This window comes from Perca fluviatilis, chromosome 9, assembly GCF_010015445.1.
Source record: "Perca fluviatilis chromosome 9, GENO_Pfluv_1.0, whole genome shotgun sequence".
In the NCBI taxonomy this organism is placed as follows: Eukaryota; Metazoa; Chordata; class Actinopteri; order Perciformes; family Percidae; genus Perca; species Perca fluviatilis.
The window spans coordinates 24,852,287-24,874,494 of record NC_053120.1 but is presented as its reverse complement, the minus strand read 5'-3'; the positions used below and the strand labels follow the sequence as shown (position 1 = coordinate 24,874,494).

The following is a 22,208-nucleotide window of genomic DNA, read 5'->3' as shown; positions in this document are numbered from 1 at the left end:
CACACAAGAAACAACATAACACAATAAACATAAACAACAAACATGAGAATACATGACAGGAATGAAAAACACAGACCCACAGACATGAGCACGGTGAAGGATGATGAGTGGATCCGTGTGTAGTTACACAGACACGAGGAACAAAGAATACACGGATAGCAAGACAGAGACAGACAGAGACAGCAAAAAAAAATACTGACACACAATATGTATTAGAGAAAACTAACATATATATAAATACACAAAAACAAGAAAAAAGAACTAAAAAATGATAACTGAGGTCAGAAAAGGGGCCGTGGAAGCCCGTGAGGGACAGTGGGAAGAACCAGTGGAAGATAATGGTGAAAAAACAGAAGAAAATGGAAGCAAAAAATAACTGAAATAAATGGGACGTCACCAGAAATAACACAAAACCGAAAAAGAAACACCGCAAAATAGAAAGAAATACATTGACCACGACACTTGGTGCTACCCAAGGCACTGCAACACGCAGTGCATGGTGCGGGGAGCAGAGTGCTGCTGGGCCTTGCAGGTTGAGGCTCGTCGCACTGTGTGGTGCGGTGGACAGGTGTGCGTTATTAGCACGCCTCATACGCTACTCCTTGAACCCAACCCCCTTCAACGTAAGCTTGGATCCAGAAGTTGGAGAAGAGCACAAAGAAGAAGGTTCCATACATCCAGATGAGGTGGAGCACCATTGGGAACTGATAGTCACAACTGTCCATGAAGTAATACTGGGTAGCGTGGAGAGATACCAGGACAAACTGGGTCTGTTGGGAAGAAATCACGAGTCAGCCAAGCACTTACCATAAATAAATGTGGAGGAATTTGTCTTTGTGCCTTTGGAGCAGAGAGATTAACTTGGCATTTCAAAAACATGCAGTCAGAACATGCATTCAAGCTACATCATGCTGTCCTGGAGCTGATCCCTGAAGCCTACAAGTAGCAGAATTAAAATTAAAAATGAATTATTTACTAAACAATAAACATCACAGAAAACCGCAGAGAATAGGGTGTTTGTACCAGCTGAATGGCAGTCATGTATTTCTTCCACCACAAAAACTTCTGGAAGCGTGGTCCAGCAGCAGCAAGGCCGTAGTAGAAATACATGATGACGTGGACGGAGGAATTCACCATGGCATGAAAAGATCCCATTCCACCTGGGGTAATAATCACACAGGATTAGGCCGACGCAGACCGTTGTAGCCAAACAACCTCGGAGTAAAACCTCTATGGCCTCTACATTCTTGATTTATCTCGCAAGGTCAGAGACTCTTGGTTAATCATTTTCATATGACTAAGCAGAACTAAAAACTTTATAGGTAGCCTGCACAAGCTTCTTTATGGGTTCTTTAACAAGACAAGCAGAAACCAAATGGAGGACAGTGTTGCTGATTGTACAGGTCAACGTGTAGCTACAAGATTGGTTTGCGGGATGACGTAACAATGCTACAACCTGCTGATGCTCCTTCCATTATTAATTTTCAAAAAAATAAAAAAATAAATATCACGATTTTGTTAATGTGTACTCACCAGGAGCATAGGCAACTCCCCACCACCAGGTCCAGGGCATAAAGGAGTGGTGGAAGATGTGCAGGAAGGTGACCTGGCCGTGCTTTTTCCTCAAAACGAAGAACATCTGACCGAAAGAGGTTATTGATTAGTTAAAGCCCAGCCGTTGAGACCAAAACTGCACATCAAGGCGATCAACTAAAAGACTGAACGTACTGTGTCGATGAGCTCAATAATCTTGGAGAACCAGAACAGCCAGGCCACTCGGACCATCTGGTGAGGAGAACAAAGACTCGGTAAAATAATCATTTCACTTCACATTAAATGAGGAATTGTACATGACAAAGTAGTTAGAGGGGACTTACTCGAAGTGCTTGAGGACTGTCAGACGTATCAACTGCGTCACATCGCCAGGTATATGTTGTGGCCCAACCAGACATCAGGAACTAAATAATAACACCTTATTTACTTGGTTTGTAGTCATAGGTACAAAGTAACAAAAAAAGTGATCCTTACAGATAAAAATTACACAAAAACTACACAAATTAAGCCCCGTCAACACATGAAAGGTTTAAAATGTGTGGAGAGTAACTTAATTACAAGTCTTTAAATGTTGGAGACGTAAAGTAGCAGTGCCTTACTTCGTAGACAATGAATACTGACAGTGCCACTAGCGTGAAGTTGTAGACTATCATGGCTTCCTTTAGCTGGAAAGGCTTTCGATTGGCCATTATGCGAGGTCCAAGGTACATTACAAAGAATAGGTAACACAGCAATATTGAGGACATGGGAATAGGATTCTGCATCAGTGGATATTCCTTCAGCCGTGGATCTAAAAAAAAAAAAAAGAGAAAAAGAAAAGACAACAAATACATTAGACAACAAAAATAAAAAGAGTGATCTTCTGTATTTAGTCAGGTAAATCACCTACCAATTCCCGCTAAGAGGTAGTCGTAGATATCCATGGCATGTGAGCCCATCGCCTGAATCTCTTGAAGCATGTTTGCCGTCTTGTGTTGTTGTGACCCAATTATCTGCAACAACAAAAAAATAAATAAAATAAAGCTCATCGTTACTTTTTGTCAAAGCCAAACAAAGCAGCAATCCTTCCACCACTCCCATGACAGCAAAAAGGATGCACATCTCTGACATCTTTTTGGATGTGTAAAAGTAGGTCAAATGTACCATTATGCTTCCCCATCTGTTTGAAACCTTACGGCTTAAAAAGTGGTTCACTTTTCCTAGAGACATCAAACAATAAAATTCAACAGTATTCTTCTTCAAGAATGGATAACATAAAAACTTTGAAAAAAAGAAATCACGTCTTATTCATTTCTTGGGTCTTCCTGGTGATTACCTGTGACCGATAAATGCCTTCAAGGAGAAGCATTTTGACACTGTCCTGATTCAGTGGGACTGAAATCACCGGGACAGAATACTCCTACTCTACAACTCCTCACAATAGGGTAAAGGGGACAGGACAGAACAGAACAGAACAGGAAGGAGTGGTAGCCACTCACTAATTCACTGTGCAATTAATTAATAAATAATCTACTCCCATACATACCCAGACACTCTAACTGCTCTTAACTGCTAATTTTATTTATGCTAAATGTCATTTATTCACTGTATAATAACTCAATGCCATACACAGTCCTATATATTTATATTTATTTATCTGGTTTTTATTTAAACTGGTTGTTTTTTTTTACGGTTTGTTTATTAACTTTTTGTTTACTTCCTATATTTAGCTAAAAGTTTAGTGTTATACTGTATTTTTTATACCTCTTTATTAAGTGTTTTTTAAGCTACTGAAAATCTAATTTCCTTGCAGGAGTTATCCCAAAAGGATCAATAAAGAGAAGTCTAAGTCTAAGTCTAAGTCTAAGAGCAGCTCATCTCTCACCAAACAAACAGTCCCAACAATAAATACCAGGATGCTTTGCTCCAACCATTCGTCAGACATGGCCTGATATCAGAGAGGAGGTGCTACAGGGAACTGGGAGGGCATCCCTCATCCCACAGTTAGGCGGCACTTGACTGCTGTTTGTGTGTAGGAGTCAAGCTAAACTGCTCTCCTCAAATGTACCAAACTGGAAGCAAAAAAGGGAAAGTAGCAAAAAGGATCATTGAACTAAAATCACAAACCGCAGAACCCCGACATTGATATCCAAGATCCTTAAAACCAAAAAGTACTGCTTCTTGTTATGTAGCAACCACATTTATTGGAGAACTGCCACTGCAAACTGAATCTATCAGTTCATCTACAAATAAGTACACATCAATGTTGCTATGGTTTTCAGACCTGCATATTTTTCTGTTTACAAAGGCTTACCATTTCAAGTGTAAACTATAAAGAGTGTTCACAAAGTAGGACATACAGGGAGCGGTCTCCTCCCACCACGCTATTGTTACACAATCTACAATGCTCCGAGTTTTCACTGCCCGAGGCCTTGAAGAAAAGCCAGCCTTAAGCCAATATAATTAGCAGCTCATGATTTCATGCTGAGGAATGAAGAGCAGGGAGCGGAGCTATCAAGGGTGCTGCTCAGGTGAACAGCAAGAAGGGATACAGCATAAAGACAGCTATGCATTTTGCCAACAATGAGCTGGATCTAAGTTTAAGAATGCTAACTTCAGTATCAATTTTTCAAAAACGCTGTCTGTTATCACAGGATGTCAAACAGGAAATGTAATTTGTGTTTACTTGTGAAAGGTTAATCAAAACATAATAGCCCTTGATATGCTAGGGGATAATATTTTGTGGATTCATTGTGCCAAAGTTAAAAACGGGTTCCGAACAGCATTCCTCTCCCTTTTGTAGATACCGCCTGCAGCTTGTCCACATTAGGCTTTTTCTATAACCACAAGGCATGTCTACAGCACGGCTGAGTATCTTTGTGGTTGTTCTTTCTTGTTGAGCTTCCAGGTGATTTGAGTTCAGCATTTCAGTCTAATTTGTAACAGCTGCACTGCTGACTTAACTTCCTTCCACCAACGTGGTGAAAACTTGAACTGGAGTTTTGTCTCCTTGCAGGCCTTAGCATTATCACCACAAGTGCAAATGATGGTGTTGTAGAAGAGATCAGATACATGACATTTCAGAAAACTCTTACACAAAACGCTGTGGTTGCTTTTGAACCGATGACGAGGCATTTGGTCAGGCGCCTCACATTTCGACAAGACTACCATCATGTCTGTTGTGTAGAGTGAGTCTTTCTTGTTCTGAGGAGAAATGCTGAACAGTTAAAGTAAGCAGGTGACCACCTGGTCAGGTAAGTGGTTAAGGCCGAGGTTATTGTAACACAGTGACCATGAATTGTGTAGTGATAGTTTGACCACCTCACATTTGTTTCCAGTAGAAATTTAAAAAGGAAATCTTAACTCTCCCTTAATAATGTTGGTCATGCATTAAAGGTTGGTAGTGTAGGTTTGTATAAATGAGAAAACAGATTTAGTTTTTTGGCACCAAAAGCAACTTTTCTGAGTTTAATTAAATGGGTTGTAAACACTGTAACAGTGCACAAGGAGACTTTTTTTTTTTTTTTTTTAATCCTTCAAATAAATAGGATTTAATATGAAGGTTTTGCTTTTTGAATACAAGTTATCTAAATCTCCCAGTTTTCATGTTCAAACTACTGTATGAACATGCAACATGTGACTCACTTGAAAGTGATTCTTCAGAGAATACAGACTAATAATAAAACTGACTGCGCGAGTCAGGGGGATAGTCTTATGATGACGGCATGAACAGGAAGAAGAACAATATTTCTGTAACCTAAGTGAAAAATAAAGCCCCTTCCATTCCAGCTCAGTGAACCACAATCAACTGGCAAAGACCATGTTACAAGAACAACCACAGTTAGTGAACCATACTGCTCTGACACTTCTGTACCATTTCCTGCCCCTAGTTATCAGTGAACTCTAACATAATGACACCATGTTACCATTTCTAATCTCCACCAATTAAAGTCTTGTGTTACTTCAGAATTTGAACCATTACACACTGATCAACTGAACTTTAGCGTTTAACGGTCATTGTTGTTCAGCTATATCAGCAATATTAGTAGTAGTTCCACAAGAGGACAGGAACTTCCTCATAACTGTGAGAGGGGTCCACAAAGTGTCTGCTGTGGTATTCCCATAACAGAGTGAAGCAATTTAGCTGCAGACACATGACATGCACCACCCAACCTTTAGGCAATGAGTTGTGTTCCCACTCAACAGAAATGTCCATGATTTTCAGCCCTTAGCTACACAAATCCATTCCTGTGACCAAGTTGTTTTAACACACAGTTACTTATTCTGTATGTCCCACCACAACCACTAATTCAACAATACAGTAGGTGACCTTGACAACGAGGTGGCCGGTTCACATCTAAAAAGGAGAACCGTGGAAAGGGAGGGGGAAGATTTCCTATGAGAGCCATGTCAATGAATCATAGGGATGGAAAAAAGGAGCTCACACTCACGAGGTAGAAGTTAATGATGAACCCAAAAAAATCTGAGAGGAACCCATTAGTTAAACACACAGTAAAGTGTCAGTTAAAAAAATATTTGAACCAGAACAGCCGGATATCCTTAATGACCAAAAGAACAGAAACCTTCCCTTCTCAACATGCAGGCAGACTCCACACAAGTTAGTTCAACTTCTATACAACATTATGCAACTTACCTTATTGAAACTAGAATTTTCCCCTTAAATCATCAAAAGCCAACGTGGACTCCTCTTTCACAAGACGGCAAAGCCTCTCCGTAAACAATAAGGGCGGGCGGGCAGGCAGGCAGGCAGGCAGGCAGCCTGGGGCAGCAGCAGCAAAAAGAGAAACACAGAGAGGGAAAGAGAGAGAGAGAGAGAGAGAGAAAGAGATGGGATAAGGGAATGAGAAAGTAAACTGACAAAGTGTGACTGGTACAGCAGTCTTCCGAATCCCCACCCTCCCTGACTCACACAGTGGATGAATAACTAGCTCACAGAAGGAGAGGGAGGGAAAGAGGCTGAGCCAAAGAGAGCAAGCACTGTGTGCAAGTGGGCGCCAAGAGAGAGTACAACTGGGGTGAGAGAGAGATGGCCCCTATTTAAACCCACACTACAAAACACACCGAAATATAATGCGACTTGCTACTTTGTGACTGCCGCCCTGAATTCAACATGTCTGAGCGCCTCCACTTCACATACCCTCCATCCACTGAAACACACACTAACACACACACACACACACACACAAGAGCGGTCAGTCTTCTTCTATAATACCATTCAAATTTCATGTTATTTTTAACTATTTGAATAATATTAAAATATTTAATGCTCAAATGCAGCCTGTTATAAATATGTACTACACTACTCAGGCTTATGCATTGTCAATGCCACTAAACAGCTGTTGTTACACATTCTGTCCACTAGAGGGACTTCCAACATCAGCCTGGCCTTGAAGGGGACCTACGTCATGGCGCTGTCACTGCCCGATGTGAGTCGAGTGCAGATGTGAGTTGCGCATGCTCAGATTTAAACAGTTTACGGCATAACGTAGGGTGACCAGATTTCCCGGAACTAAAACCGGGACACTTTGCGCGTGACCGTAGTGCTCGTGCATGCACATGCTTTTTAACGTGAACATGTGCCAGCCCAGGTCAGACAGACACAGACAGATTAGACACAATTTTGCGAACAGCAGACGTAGGCCTACTGCTCATAATGGGGTATCTCAGTTCATATTCATTAATTTTCTTGGTATGTAGCCTACATATCTAAGAAATAATATTTAAAAAAAGCATTCTTTTGGAAAATGCACTCACTGAACTTGTGAAAAACTTTGTGAAAAGGTTTTTGTCATTGCATGGCACAAAACAAATTATTTGGAACTGCTGCCACAGGCTTGAACTAAAGTTATGTAACACTTACGGTAACGGTAGGGTTCCACACAGCGAAACACCTCGCGAATTTCGGCAAGCGAAAGTTTGCCTCTGGGGCGTGGTTGCGAAAACGACACGCAAGACCGCAACATTTTTTTAAATGTCCCAGGCTATCAGAAGACAGGGCGGTAAAAATGCACAGCAGCAAACCATCGGTAAAATGTTAGCTCATAAATGCTCTGGTAACCTGGCTATGTAGCCTTGCTGCCTTGCTATGCTTACAATGAAATGCAATGTCCGAACATGCTAGCGGTGGACCTGTTGGCTAGCTGAATCATTTTGAGTGTTTAAACTATCTACAGTGGTCTATTTGGTGGTGTGTTTGCCCTGTTTACCGTGTGACAATAAAATCTGTTATGACAACCATAAAATGTAAGCCAAAAAACAAATGTAAAAAATGAGAAGCTAGCGTAGCCGCTAGCTGCCTGGCTAAAATAACAATAAAATATGGCGGGTTAAACGCTTTTGGCTAGCTGAAAAGTTTGAGTGTTTAAACTAACATATACAGTGATCTATTTAGTGGTGTATGTGCCCTAACTAAGTTTGTGTGTCATATAAAACACAATTCGTGTTGATAGAAGTACCAATGTTCGTGTAGAAACATTTTAATCACATCAAAATTTTCATGATACGGCGTTGATAACCTCCGCCATCTTTGTCAGACTTTTTTTGTAACTCCCGCCTCCAAACACAAACACACGGACCTGATTGGTTCTCGAGTGGTCCTCATTTGAATAAAGTTAAACTTTCGTCAACTTTATTTCTCTCCCCTCGGCGATTCGCTCTCATCTCGCTCAATCAAGGCGAATTTCGTCTCCATTCAACCTCAATGAGAGCAAAGCGAAATTTTGCTGTGTGGAAACCTACCGTAAGGGTACATGAATTATGAATTCATGCATGAATTAATTCATGATTTGTGCATTACTTCATTCCTTTATATCTTATGAATCATCAGGAATTTACATGAGTTCATAGCCTCTCATTCATGACCTCATGCATGAACAACACATCAACTAAAGCATTAGGTAAGGTGGGTAGCCTACATCATTATCACAAATTGTGTTAAAACAGAATTCGCGTCTGTCAAATTAATTTCCTTTGATATGAATGAATTCACATTCACAAATCTCACAAAAATCCTAGAGGGACTGGTTAAACAAGACATAAGAAAAGGCATTGCAACAATGTTTACAAATATACACTGCTGCACAGATTATGCAGATGTAGACCGCTACGATTGAATCACACACACACACACACACACACACACACACACACACACACACCGCGCTTTATTAGTCTATGTGGGTTAAGTTAACGATCGGGGTATAATAAGACCACGTTGGCTATGTAATCGCTGACAAGCAGGACAATTTCATAGTGGCTGGTGTAAACCGGGACATTTTAGTGTCGCAACTGAGAATCGGGACTGTCCCGGTCAAACCGGGATGTCTGGTCACCCTAGGGGTCACCAACACGGTGCCCACGGGCACCAGGTAGCCCCCCCAAGGATCACATGAGTAGCCCTCAGGCCTGTTCTAAAAATGAACATTGAATATTGATGTTATCTGTTTCCCACCTGTGTCATGCTGATATTATTGTGACATTAACATATCAGTGTTCACTAGTGACTTAACATTAATACTATGTAACTAAAGGCAAACTGAGCACATTTATTTCAGAAGAGTGTATCAAACTGGTAGCCCTTCGTATGACTCAATATCCATGAAGTAGCTCTCAGTTTCAGAAAGGTTGGTGACCCTGTGTCATACTGAAATTTGTGAAATCCATAAAATAAACTCTCATTACAAACAATAACAGAAGACAGAAATCATTTCAAAAAAGTTTTAGCCATCTATGATTGTTTGATTGCTAACGTTAGCTCAAAACGCCATTCAAGTGACAGCCTTGTTGTATTTAACTTGTAGCCAGCAGTGAACGAATTTTTATTGTATTGACATTACAGAAGTCTCTCGTTAGCAGGTAGTAGGCTACTTGTCGCAAAGTGATGCATGCGCAACTCACATCGGGCAGTGACAGCGCATTGCATTTGTGACACGCCGCTCTCTGTTTACATTATTTTCCACCACGCACACAACGCCAAACACAAATGAACATAGAACTCTGTAATGAAACATTATCTAATATCTAACAAGTGTATTGAAGCGGCTCTGTTGTAAAGGCTAACATTTCTCGGTTAGCACAATGACATCATGTTAAAAAGCACAGCCGAAACGATTTGTAATAAACTAGCTAGGTTAGCTAAGTAACCAAGCCACGATGCTAAAAGCATTGACAACTAAGCCAAATGGTGCTGCCACTACTATTAGTGACTTTAGTGATTTATAAGATACCTGTTTCTTGCAGATTGTCACGTTACTGAGAATATAGCTGTTAAAATGTAATATATAAAGTCGAAGCTAACTCTTGACAGCTGTAGGGCTAACATTAACTTTAGCGGTCTCCATGAAGCTCCCAGCTAGGCTCCAAAACTCTCGACCAAGTTAGGAAACCAGAACGAGCTAGCTAACTATTGATAACTTAAGAATTTTGGCTCGGTGGATGTCGATTTTAAAGTCATGTTATTCCATTTCCATTCCATTCCCAGCCGCAGCCTGTCACTCCCCCCTGTACTACGTTACTCGGTACGTAAAGTTACCTCACAAAAGGGGTTTCTCACTCCCGTAGCTACTTACATCAGACGTGACATGAGGAGGGAGATTAGCTAACGTTAGCCAACCTATTTATAAAAAAAATATATTACATTTCAATAGTAATTTCAGCATTTTTTTTTTTTTACTATTCAACTTTTTTAATTCGTTTCAACAGCCTTAACACACACGTAGAGAAACACACACAACTCTGGAGTCGCCCTGTAAGTTTTCGCTCAAGGGTGGGCTGATAATATTATTCACAGGCAGCTGGTGAGAAATCAGAGGAGACTCTGTTATCATGAAGGGGGCTATTGTTACCTCTTTATTGGCTCTTTAACCGACCAACACCCATAAAGCAAAACTAGCTTCCATGTCTCTCTCTCTGTGTTGAGACAATATCATGGACAAAATGCCTGAAACAAGTCAGGAGTAGTTGCATTTCTTTCCATTTGTGTACTTTTGTTGTCTGCCTAATATTTGTCACAGAGCCACAGCATGAATGCTTCATGTATTCACAAATTAAAGCATTCATTTCCAGTTTATTATTGCATTCGAGCTAGGAAGCACCATATATAGTCATAAAAGCTTCATGTTTGCTCAGGGTTGGATAGTATGGCTAATGGCAGACCAAAATGATTGCCGCAAAGGGAAGACATACAATACAATAATGCTTAAAATCTTCTGAGCGTGTTGTGTAAGGAGGTCACACCCAGTTGTTCCAAGGAGAAAAAAAACATAATAAAAGTAAAATCTTCTGTTTATGGATAATTTTAGTTCATTTTAGTGGAAGGCCTATAGGAAAATACATGTTGCACAGGCATTTCTATTGAAAGCACAGTTATACTACAGCAGTTGAACTTGGCTGTTCATATCAGACATCTGAAAGCATTGCATTGGTGATCATGTCACAGTAAATGCCGTGAGGTCTTTAGTGTTGCACCGCATCTGATGGACTCGGCTGGTTTTACCTGTCACTCTTAATCATCGTTCTCTGCTAGTCGCAGACAAAGCCATTTCAAACATGATAGCAATGTTGTACTTGGAAACCAACACAGCCCTCTCCACCTTGCTGAATAAGCAGCTCAAGAAAATTCCAATTAGGGTGGTTTACAAATGTAGTTATTTGCCTATGGTCGACTTCTGAAATGGAATAATTAAAACTGCCCTCTTTCAAACTATGCCAGTGTGTGACTGAAAAAGGCTCCATCAAACCAAAACAAACCATAAGCAGTCATGTAAGAGAGTAAAGTTATAGTAACCCTAGTTAAGTAAAAGTCTTGACTATTTGTTATCAGGTGTATTTTATCAAAGTAAAAACCAAACCACATTACTGTGCTCCGTCAATTGTAATTCTAAATTACAGTATTGATAATCTTGGTAAACCAAAACAGTATAATACCAATGAATGATAGGCTGACTTGGAAAGTGTAAAAGCAGGAATGTGTGGGTGTCAGCTGCATTATAGCAGTAAGCACAAGTCTCCCAGAATTTCTACCAGCATGTCACACGCTGGTGTGAGGAGTCTAACTTTGCTGCCAAGGTACAAATGTCAGGTCAAGTTATGCAATGTAAATAACTTCTATTGTTGCGTACAAGGATGAGCAGAATCAAAGCCAGATCATATCGTCGAGGCATTCCCTTCAGAGATTGATGCAAAAATTAAAAAGTTAATGATGTGGTATTTCAAGTTTAAGTGGTTCTGCTCAGAACCATAGACAGTATAATAATGGACCAATAGATCCCGTTGCTCTGGACGGAGACCAGTGAAGGATATTCGAAGCACTTTTCCGGTGAGCGCTGAGGGTTACTGCGCAGCCTCCAACTGAGAGACGACGTAAATGTGACATGAGCAACCGGTCTGAAAGTTGTAAGTCTTTTGGTAGCTTTGCCAAGAAAAATCTCAATCATTCCCAATCTTGCAGAGACTGAGAGCGTAGGTCTATGTAAGGAGATAACCTAGGCACAGGCTAATTATTGCTAACTAAAATGCTAGTTAACATTAGTAATTAAACCTAAACAGCTAATGTAAGTCAAAACTGCCTGCGAGCTTCTCCTGTACTATACAGTAATTCCTCTACTATGCGACAGTAAGTCGCTTGGTTAGGACACAATCGTTAGCCTATTTTTACAAAAACGTCTGCTACGGAGCCATAACGTGAGGTACAAGGTAATGGAGCCTTTTATACATTGTCGTGTTTCTTTAGAAATAAACAATGGACAAATAGAGTCTTTAAACGCTTCAGATGTAAAGTGATTCGCTGTCAAAGTGACGCCAAAATGAATGGCAGTCAATGGAATGCTAACAGAGGGGATATTGTTGTAGCATCAAAATTGCGCCATAGGAGGTTTGAGTTCTGAAGCGAAGCTTACCCCCTTGCTCAGAACTAGCATTCTGGACAGAAGATGTTATGCTAATGTTTATGACAGTTTGGTCTCTTCCTGTGCTCACAATTTGACACATACGTCATACGCCCCACAAATACCGAAATTCTAATATAATTCGAATAGTAAAAAAATTAATACTATTCGAATGCTGATATTACTATTCAAATTTGACTTTTTTATAAATATGTTGGCAAACGTTAGCTAATCTCCATCTTCTCGCCTTGGCCTATCCACATGTGTCACTCATGTCACGTCTTATGAACAATAACTTAGCGGGAGTGAGAAACAAGGCATTGTGAGGTCTAAGCTTTTATATATGTCAATGTGTCTAAGCTAACGTTACGTACCGTACGTTAATACAACATTACGGAGCTAACGTACCAAGTTAACTTAGTACAAGGGGGAGTGACAGGCTGCGGCTGGAAATCGTAACGAAGGACAGGAAATAGTTTTAACATGACTTTAAAATCGACATCCACCGAGCCAAAGTGCTTATGTTAACATTAGTTAGCTCATTCTTGTTTTCTGTGTCGCAAGGTATAGTAACGTTAGCGTAGCTGGGAGCTTCATGGAGACAGCTAAAGGTAATGTTAGCTGCCCTCTGTCAGAGTAAGCTTCGACTTCATTTAAATATATTACCTTCTAATAGCTGTATTCTCAGTAACGTGACAACCTGCAAGAAACCGGATGCTTATAAATCACTAAAATAGTAGTGACAGCACGGTTTTTGTGGTCATTACAGAGTTCTCTGTTGATTTGTGTATGTTGCTTTGTGCTCGTTGTGGAAAATGAATGTAAACAAAGTTGCGTGCAGGTCCCCTCAAGGCCAGGCTGATGTTAGAAGATCCTCTAGTGGACAGAACGTGTAACAACAACCACAGGCTTATAGTATATAGTGGCATTGACAATGCATAAGCCAGAGTAGTGTAGTACATATTATTTAACAGGCTGCAATTAAGCATTAAATAAAAATCAAAAATCAAATGGAATTCGAATGGTATTATAGAGGAAGATTGACAGCTCTAAAGCTCACTGATTGCATTATCATTCCTATCACACATACCAATCACAGCCATTCTCACATCAAGGTCGGAATATTTAAATGTGACTCCCTCCTCACTGATCCCCGCTACACTGACGCTGCTTCACTCACTGCTGCTGCTGCTGGCAACGTTTTGCCTCCACCACCCCAGCCTCCACCTTCCTAGTTTAGAGTCCTAACATGACTCAAAGTTTAAAATGGTTTTCAGTAGCTTTCTTTTGGCTCACTCTTTTTTCACCCAGAGGGGTTTCAGCATGGTGCTCCCTGTTTCAGCTTAGCATGCTGCTTAGCTGGTCCAGGGAGCATTAGAGTGGAGCTATCAACACCAAGCATAACTGTGTTTCCATTTTTTTTTTTGCAATAAATGGTCAAATCTATGACAAGAGTGTTCCTGACTGAAGTGAGCGAATGCCAAGTTAAAACAGATACTATCAGCTAAGTGATTACTAGAGTCACATAACAAAATCATACATTCCAATCAAGCTAGCAGGATGACAAACTCACTGAAGAGGAAACTACACATGAGTCAGGGTGCTCTCCCTGGGCACCAAGTCTTCTCAGTCCAAATATGTCTGACATAACAGTGTCTCAAGATAACAGAAATATAAAAGAGCTGACTGAAAAAAAAATGATGATCCAATGTAATCCAAACTTGTTCTGCTGCTTTGTCATCCAAACAAAAAATCTATGACACATATGCCACAATCGGAAAAGCTTTACAAGGAGGACTACAGCAACATTACGTGTTGAGCAATGAGGAGGGTCAAGTTGAAAAGCTTTCAATTTACACATTAAAATACAAACTGGTCTGAGCCATGCAGGGTCTACAGATGTGGCAGAGAACGTGTGCACCTGATAACATCTGCCTGGTTAGAAACATAAGCACGCATACAGGCACAGTAAAGCTTAAAACAATATTTCAATGATTTAATATTATTGGAAGATTGGATTGTCTCATACATTTATAGTTTGGTATATGTTGGCAGACATGCAAACAGAAATTGCATAGGCCACATATTTCAATAATGTATATTTAAGCTTAATACTTTTTGTTTCTTTAGTCTTTATTTAAAAAGGTCCCAAGACATGTTTGTCTTTGGATGCTTTAATATAGGCCTTAGTGGTCCCCTAATACTGTATCTGAAGTCTCTTTCCCGAAATTCAGCCTTGGTGCAGAATTACAGCCACTAGAGCCAGTCCCACAATGAGCTTTCCTTAGGATGTGCCATTTCTGTGTCTGTAGCTATTGAGCTCAACAGTCCCGCCCCTTCTCTGAGAAACCTTGGGTTCCGGAAGTAAATTTCCCATTCATTTCTCCCATTGACGTCTGGAAAAATCCGTACATAAAGAGTTTTAGACCATGCCTTATGCTAACCAGATGGTACGTGACTCACATGAATACAACGTACCATTTAGAGTGAAAAAACGACTCATCCCATAAACCACAGCGCACCACTGAATAATGGAAGCTATGTTAGTTTAGCTAACAGCTAATTGGGCTAACCGCTAGCTGAGACAGCATGTAATAACTTTAAAAAGACCCTCAAAATAAAACCTGAAAATAACCGTTAAAATATATAACGGCTGTTACGTCAGCTGTAGCCTGCTTTCCCCAGTGTTTAGTTTGAGATAACGTTATTTTAGACTGAATCAAGCTGTCAGCTAGCGGATAGCCCAATTAGCTGTTAGCTAAACTAACGTTAGCTTCCCGGCAGAGGCTAACGGCAGAAGCGTGGAACAGATCGTCATCGTGATTCGTGCAGTGTCGTAAATCCTCATGACGGATCGTGCAGGCAGCTCCCCCTCCTCCCCCTCCTCACCAGCATGAGTTCCACCAATTAAAGGCATGTTAGGTTGTAAAAAGTTAAAACCATGCTTATGTTTTGAAAACATTGTTTAATGGGGCCTGCAGCTAAATATAATCAAGTAACTACACTAATCAGCATTTGTCTGGCTCACACCTTCTCTAGCTTCTAGAGAATCATCAGGTCAGTCATTTAGCATACAGGAGAAAAGCTCCTTGTCTCCACACATGGAGATCTATTGTATCTGTTTTGGGGGAGCCACCCCCTGTTGGGCCAGACTGGGTTAGAACAAAGTCTACCATCGACGGTTACCACTTTATGGCTTATACTCCAATTTGTCAATGGAGAAATTGCATTGTATTTTTACTTCCTGAACCCGCTGTGGGCGGGACTGTTGATCTCTATAGAGGAGGAGAGAGGGGGGGGGGGGGGCAAGGTGGATGGTGGGGGTGTGGCCTTGACCAACTGCCACTTTGCTCGTTTGAAAGCCATGATGTCTCTCTCTCATGGGTGGGCCAAATTCTCTGGGCGGGCGAAGCAGAGAAAGGGGAGGTAACCTTCCAGATCGGCCCATCTGAGCTTTCATTTTCTCAAAGGCAGAGCAGGATACCCAGGGCTCGGTTTACACCCATCGCCATTTCTAGCCACTGGGGGGGCATAGGCAGGCTGGGGGAACTCATATTAATGTTAAAAAACCTCATAAAGTGAAATTTTCATGCCATGGGACCTTTTACGTTAGTGTTTATTTCAAATGTTATTTTCCAGTGAACATTTCAGAATATATATTGGCTATCACCGTCATCTTGGTTAGGGTTATTTTACATCTGTAATTATTCCTTATCACATCTTTGTGAAATCTATTACAGTTCTTCAGTAACCAAATTTGAGAGATCCTGTCAAAAAAAAGGGCCAAAATTAGTTGTTTGTGTAAAATAGATAATAAAAAACACCAATGTGCAACAGCCTCAAAAATCCAGTATTGGATTGATGTCTTGTTAAGGTCAATAAGACACTTGGCAGTAAAACATTTAGCGTAAATACAGGCTTATTTACATGTCAAAGTTTACACAACAATGAATTTAAAAGAAAAATCCTCCTCACTTCTAACAAACCCTTAAAAAAAAAACTTCAATCTATAGAAAACTTTTCTGGTTTCCTTAAAAAGAAATGTCAGAGGATAAACTCTGTATCTGTTCTGCAACCTTGTCTTTTCCTGCATCTGAATATAAGAATGCACGGGTCGGTGATATTGTCAGTTGCGTAATCAAAATCAAAAAGGTTATTCTTACAAATGTCCTCTGTCAAAAGTGACTGCACATCCAGATTTGAATGTGGCCATTAGTTTCCAGCCATGCTTGGCAGATATGTGGTATGATTAAAAATGGGTACCGGGGACTCAATGATGTACAAATTGAAACACAATGCATCTATTTTTAATACACATTAAAGACAAACTTTAAGAAGACAAACTTAAACAATCAAAGGCTTAAGTCGGAGTAACCATTACCCCCCCAGCACAGGAATGTTGCTCAACTTGTCTGGACACTGACATCTTTACACCGCACGTGTGTGTGTGTGTGTGTGTGTGTGTGTGTGTGTGTGTGTGTGTGTGTGTGTGTGTGTGTGTGTGTGTGTGTGTGTGTGTGTGTGTGTGTGTGTGTGTGTGTGAGATAAGTATCACCCCTACAGTACCTGGTCGGCCATTTAACACTGGTCTCATTCTCTTCACGTCCCCCCCCCTCTCTGTCCCCTCGACAGGTCTCAACGACTCCGATTTCTGGAACTTTCCACAGACAACAATAGTGCATGGGTCCTTCTGAATGAGCAGAAAAAGTGAATTTGCATGGTGGCGGTCTCCAGTTTGTGTCCACCCACTGACCTGCAGAATTATGCATCCCACCTGAGTTATGAGCAAAGATTGCTACAACTGGCTAGGTATGATGTTGCAAATAATTACGCTAAAGAACTGTTGTATCTTAGAACACAATGTTAAAGGGTAATTTTGGTTTATCATAACTTGGGTTTCCCAATAGTTAGGATTATATTGTACTCAAAGTAATTGCTGGTATGTGAGAACATGGAGATATCAAACAAGGAACTTGATTGTGCAAACAAGTAATAAACTCAGCCAGATTATCTAAACCATTTTAGAGGTAAAACCAAATGTACTGTAAGCACCTATAGTGTCTACAATAACCCCGCCTTGCACAGGAAACCTGTGTGCACACAACAATGGAAACTAAAGTACTGTAGTTGAACCAGGAAGGTGTTCTGTGATGGGTGTTAACAACAAACACTTTGGGTTGTAATTTTACTTCACCTTTGATTTTCTTTAACCTGGAGCTTTAAAAAAAGCAACAAAAAAAGACCTGTAGGATAGATTATTTTTAGGGATGCAGCTGTTTTCTGGAGATCTCAGCAAAGGAACGTGGATAGTACAACGTTTGCGAAATTATATAAACGATGGCTGAAGCTACGGAAAAAAAAATCCAACTTGTAAGTCTGCAAAAATTCACAAGTTCTGATTCGAGCGCTGTGGAAAGTATCCTGCCAGTTTGGTAATCTGAAAGGTATTTCCAACCAAACCCATAAACACAGAGGAATAATTAGACAGGATTTACATAGGAGGGGTCCCCTTCAAAAACAAGCCATCACTTGAAACACTCAAACACCACTGTCTGTCCTGATACAACCTCCTGATATCTGAATGATAAGACTAAATGTAAACGCTTACAGATTGCCCTGATGTCAAACTTAATACAGTTAGTAGGTTCGTATGTAGTGCAAGCAAGTACTAATTGGCACCTGAATTGACAGATTACTCAAACAATTAAAAAAGGCAATTCAATTATTTTTTTCAAGTTGTCCAATCAGGAAACTTAACTATGCACCTCCCAAGTTGATTGGTGCACATCTGGATGGTTTTCTATCCGTGCAACGATACCCAGACCAATTGTAATATTGGTTCACTTCATTATTATTTGCCCACTAGCGCCAATAACCACAGAAAGGGATTCACGCATTTGTGTAAAAAGTCAGTTTTTTTTCTTGCCCACTCTAGGGTGTGTGCCTTTTGTGAGTGTCTGATGGGAGAGCATGTTCAAACTCATTAACAAAACAACTCCAGACTTGATATCTGGGTCAAGTTTAAACCTGGCCCGGTAGACAGGTTGGGATTATTATGCAAGACATAACCACGACTGGAATGAGATCTGTCTAACAAGAATACCTAACATGCTGCTATGACAGGAAATTCCACTTGATTGTTTCATAAATTCACACCTGCCGTAGTAAAATATACATCTGCAATTTTCTAATCTGACCATTTGACAGAGAGAAAGTGAAAATAATAGTGTTGAACTGAAGGGGTGCATAACCACCACCCTGCTCTCACTTCTTCTTCACTTATGTGGTTCCCCTGTGTGATGAATTGTTTGATTTGATATATTACACTTAAATATGTGCAAAGATTGTCATTGGGCAAGCTGTATAATCAAAACCTTGTACTACTATTACAGCCACTAAAAAGCAGCTTCAAATGGTAAATTCACACTGAAGCACATGCTGTAGTGCAAAAATACTACTGCTGCGTTGGTTCGCGTGGATTCAAACTTAAAGTTGAAATTCTGGACAACGCCCAATCACTGACATCACAACTGCTGTTTTTAACCAGGGAAACTGCAAACCGGTGGTCAGTGTTAAAAAATAAGTTTACTCTTCTTCTTCTTCGTCAGTTTGTGTGAAAAGTCAATTCAATCCAATGAAACCAAAATGCGTGAGCGGGTGAATGGTTTGGAAGTTGCACTAGATAAGGTGTACACTGTATGAAAACAACCATGTCTCAAACTAAAACTATCAAGGTGTAGCTGTAACAGATAACAGTATCCTCAACTGAACCCTTACTGGCATTCGTAGCTCCCGTAACATTATCCAACGTACAAAGCAAACATGGGCCGAGTTAACGGACAAGTAAGCAAGCAAAGAGTAACAGTTTGTGCTTCAGGGAAGTCCCCGAGAAGTGACAAGGAACCCTTTAACACCAGCCTGGTTGGGAATACGTGGTAAGGGAAACACGCATGATTAACATTTTCCACTATCGAGCACAGCACTTCACTCCAGCTGCTCAGTAACCAACAGGACAAGACAGCGCTCAACTGTGTGAAGTTTGACTGCTGCACGAGCACACCCAGCTCAGCCTGCAAAAGTTTTCTTGGAGCAACAACCGGATTTAAACAGAGTCCATCATGTCATTTCAACTGGCTGGAACTTGCCTTAAAAATGTGAGTCCTTCAGAGGGGGTGTTGACTTTGGAAGTTGAGGAAGTGAAAACAACATGCAACGCTGGAGTGGTAACAGTCACAATGCTGCCGTAGTGTTTACATTACTATCAGGGAGTTCACCTGGGCTTGTTGACCTTGAGGCCCTTTGTCTCCATCCCCCAGTCGTTACACAGCTAATGTTTACATGTCTACACAGAGTTAGTGATCCATAAACCGCCTTAAGAGGCCAACATCTGAGAAGATAACCATCAATGAGGGCCAGCCAGTACGAGGGAGGAGATCAGGGTCTGCTGAAACATATTTTTGTCTTTTTTAGTAAAAATATCATATTTTGTAAATTGTTTTCAGTGTGCAAACAGGTACTGATGCATTGCACAAACAAGGGTTTTAATTAAAATGTGGCCATGTACACAGTGTCATTTTAGCATGACATGCATCAGTTATAAAAATGGAGTACAGGGTTTCCCCCAGTGAATTGCAAGCTTGGTGGCCCACCGGGCCTTTGTTGCACCCCACCAGGCCTAAGCCACTGGGAAGTATAAGTGTACTGTATTTTTAAGACATTTTTAAACAACAGTTACAGTGGGACGGCTCTGTTGGAAACTCAGACATAGCGTTAGTCATATTTTCATATCTCCAGTTAGCTTTTAGCACTGACTTAAAAGGTCCCAGGGCATGAATATTTCACTTTGAGGTTTTTTAACATTAATATGCGTTCCCCCAGCCTGCCTATGGTCCCCCAGTGGCTAGAAATGGCGATAGGTGTAAACCGAGCCCTGGGCATCCTGCTCTGCCTTTGAGAAAATGAAAGCTCAGATGGGCCGATCTGGAATTTTGCTCCTTATGAGGTCATAAGGAGCAAGGTTACCTCCCCTTTCTCTGCTTTGTCCACCCATGAGAGAGAGACATCATGGCTTTCAAACAAGCAACGTGGCAGTTAGTCAAGACCACACCCCCACCCTCCACCTTAACCCCCCTCCCTCCTCCTCAATAGCTACAGACACAGAAATGGAACAGACTAAGGAAGGCTCATTGTGGGACTGGCTACAATTTTAGCCTCACAGTATTCTTTCCAGTGCCATTCAACCGGGCAACTCTTCTGTGTGCCGATCTGACGGCCTCATTCTGCTTTATGGTGAATCATGCAAAAGTTGAAAGAGCTGACGGGATAACATGTTACTGGAATTGTACCTTGTACGATTTCATGTGACCAATAAAACTGATTGATTAATTCATTGTGCATTGTAAAAATGAGGTGTGGTTGGTTCTGTCTTTCTCCCAGAATGGTGAAATTAAACTGTTGCACCCAATAAACGAGGTGCGTGACAACATTATCGAGAACGTTATCTTTAATATTTACTCATGTATTCAGAATCACTTGGTCGAAAGTTCAACTCCTCCTCTTGCTCAAATGAGTCAAATGTGTTTTACTGGAACAAAATACTACAATTTAAAAAAAATATGTATGCAACATGTAATAAGTTGCCTATATGCTGTATGACATATGTGGTAGATAGTTAGGCTGCATCACCTCTGACACAGGCTAATCACATTAATTTTAGCCTGGTAAATAGACAAATACTCAGCTAAAACATTAAAAAACACACCTAAATTGACACCAGTCTTAAAAATTGTGCTTGCGAGAAAACTGGACCCATTTTCAAATACAGTATGCGTCCACGAGTCACAAACTGGGGCTACCATGAGCTTTTAAACAAGATGCAGGACCCACGGATGTACCTCTGGCTCAGAGTGCTGCTTAGTGAAAACGAGGCTGAACCGTTAGATACAGTTATCGTTACAACATTTGGCCAGCAGGATAAGTTTTACTTGTGATCGACCAGTCTGAAACTATATGTGCTAATTCATAACCTAGTTGTTAAACACGCATACAACACATCTATGAGTTCTCTGTATCACTTAACGTGAAGATGCACGGCAGCTACAATTAACAAAAAGAAGACAGTCAACATTACCATATCTGCCTTCAAAGTGCAGGGTAACAATAGCCAGTGAGCGGAGAGAGACCCGGCTGTCAATGAGCTCTTTGTCTACAGCACAGGTGCAAGTGATGAGAAGCAGACCGATACAGAACCACCAGTAGCCCAAAATAGCTAAACTAATTGGTGTGCAAATGTAATCCCCAAACTACACAGGGGGTACACTTTTGGGCACAACACCGCCGTACACGAGGTCAGAGGTGACTCGCGCCTACTAAAAAAAATGCATCCAAAATCTAGCTATTCTTCAATTTACAGCAAACGTATCTGTGTATTTTAGCCTACGTCTAAGCTATTCTCATTATAAAAGAAAAAACAACAAGTTAAGCCACATGAATGAATATAATTTGAATATGACGTTACGGAAATTGGCAGCGCATAAAATAATAAATAAACGCACCTGACACGAACTAAAACCTCGTTGCGGAGGCCTACATATTGCTAACTGTTCAGCTACTGTAGGCAAAAAGTGTTAGAAAGTACTCACTGGAAGTTAACCTGCGAAAACTGTCGAAAAGCAGACTGATAACTTCGTCCAGCGACTGCGTGAAGTCGGCTCTGCTTCCTCTTCCTTTCCGCTTAAATCTCTCGACGCAACCCCCTTGATGGAGCTGGAA

At 40.8% G+C, this 22,208-nt stretch overlaps 2 protein-coding genes across 3 annotated transcripts in view; one reads left to right on the top strand and one right to left on the bottom strand.

Annotated features, from left to right (window-relative positions):
• The window catches only part of zfyve9b (zinc finger, FYVE domain containing 9b), a 19,461-nt gene extending 10,747 nt beyond the window's left edge, over positions 1-8,714 (top strand). The window contains exon 17 of one of the 2 annotated variants that reach the window (XM_039811379.1): positions 8,672-8,714. The gene's annotated coding sequence lies outside the window, so the exon portion shown is untranslated. Of the gene's footprint in view, positions 1-6,718; positions 6,740-8,671 lie in introns of those variants that run through there. The other variant, XM_039811380.1, reaches the window with a different exon arrangement.
• Positions 579-22,208, bottom strand: elovl1b (ELOVL fatty acid elongase 1b). The gene is made up of 9 exons (XM_039810188.1): positions 22,079-22,208; positions 6,188-6,313; positions 2,444-2,546; positions 2,154-2,344; positions 1,878-1,958; positions 1,729-1,785; positions 1,534-1,639; positions 1,024-1,160; positions 579-770 (listed from the first exon to the last, which is right to left on the bottom strand). The coding sequence occupies exons 3-9, from the start codon at positions 2,511-2,513 to the stop codon at positions 579-581; spliced, it is 834 nt and encodes a 277-aa protein (XP_039666122.1). The 5' UTR covers positions 2,514-2,546; positions 6,188-6,313; positions 22,079-22,208.

What these genes read in the sequence shown, in the direction of transcription:
- elovl1b (XM_039810188.1), bottom strand. Translation starts at nt 2,513, where the DNA reads ATGCTTCAAGAGATTCAGGCGATGGGCTCACATGCCATGGATATCTAC. An exon ending in TTATTGAGCTCATCGACACA is followed by an intron (nt 1,640 to 1,728) that starts GTACGTTCAGTC and finishes TCTTTCGGTCAG; the next exon opens with ATGTTCTTCGTTTTGAGGAA. An exon ending in ACATGACTGCCATTCAGCTG is followed by an intron (nt 771 to 1,023) that starts GTACAAACACCC and finishes TCTTCCCAACAG; the next exon opens with ACCCAGTTTGTCCTGGTATC.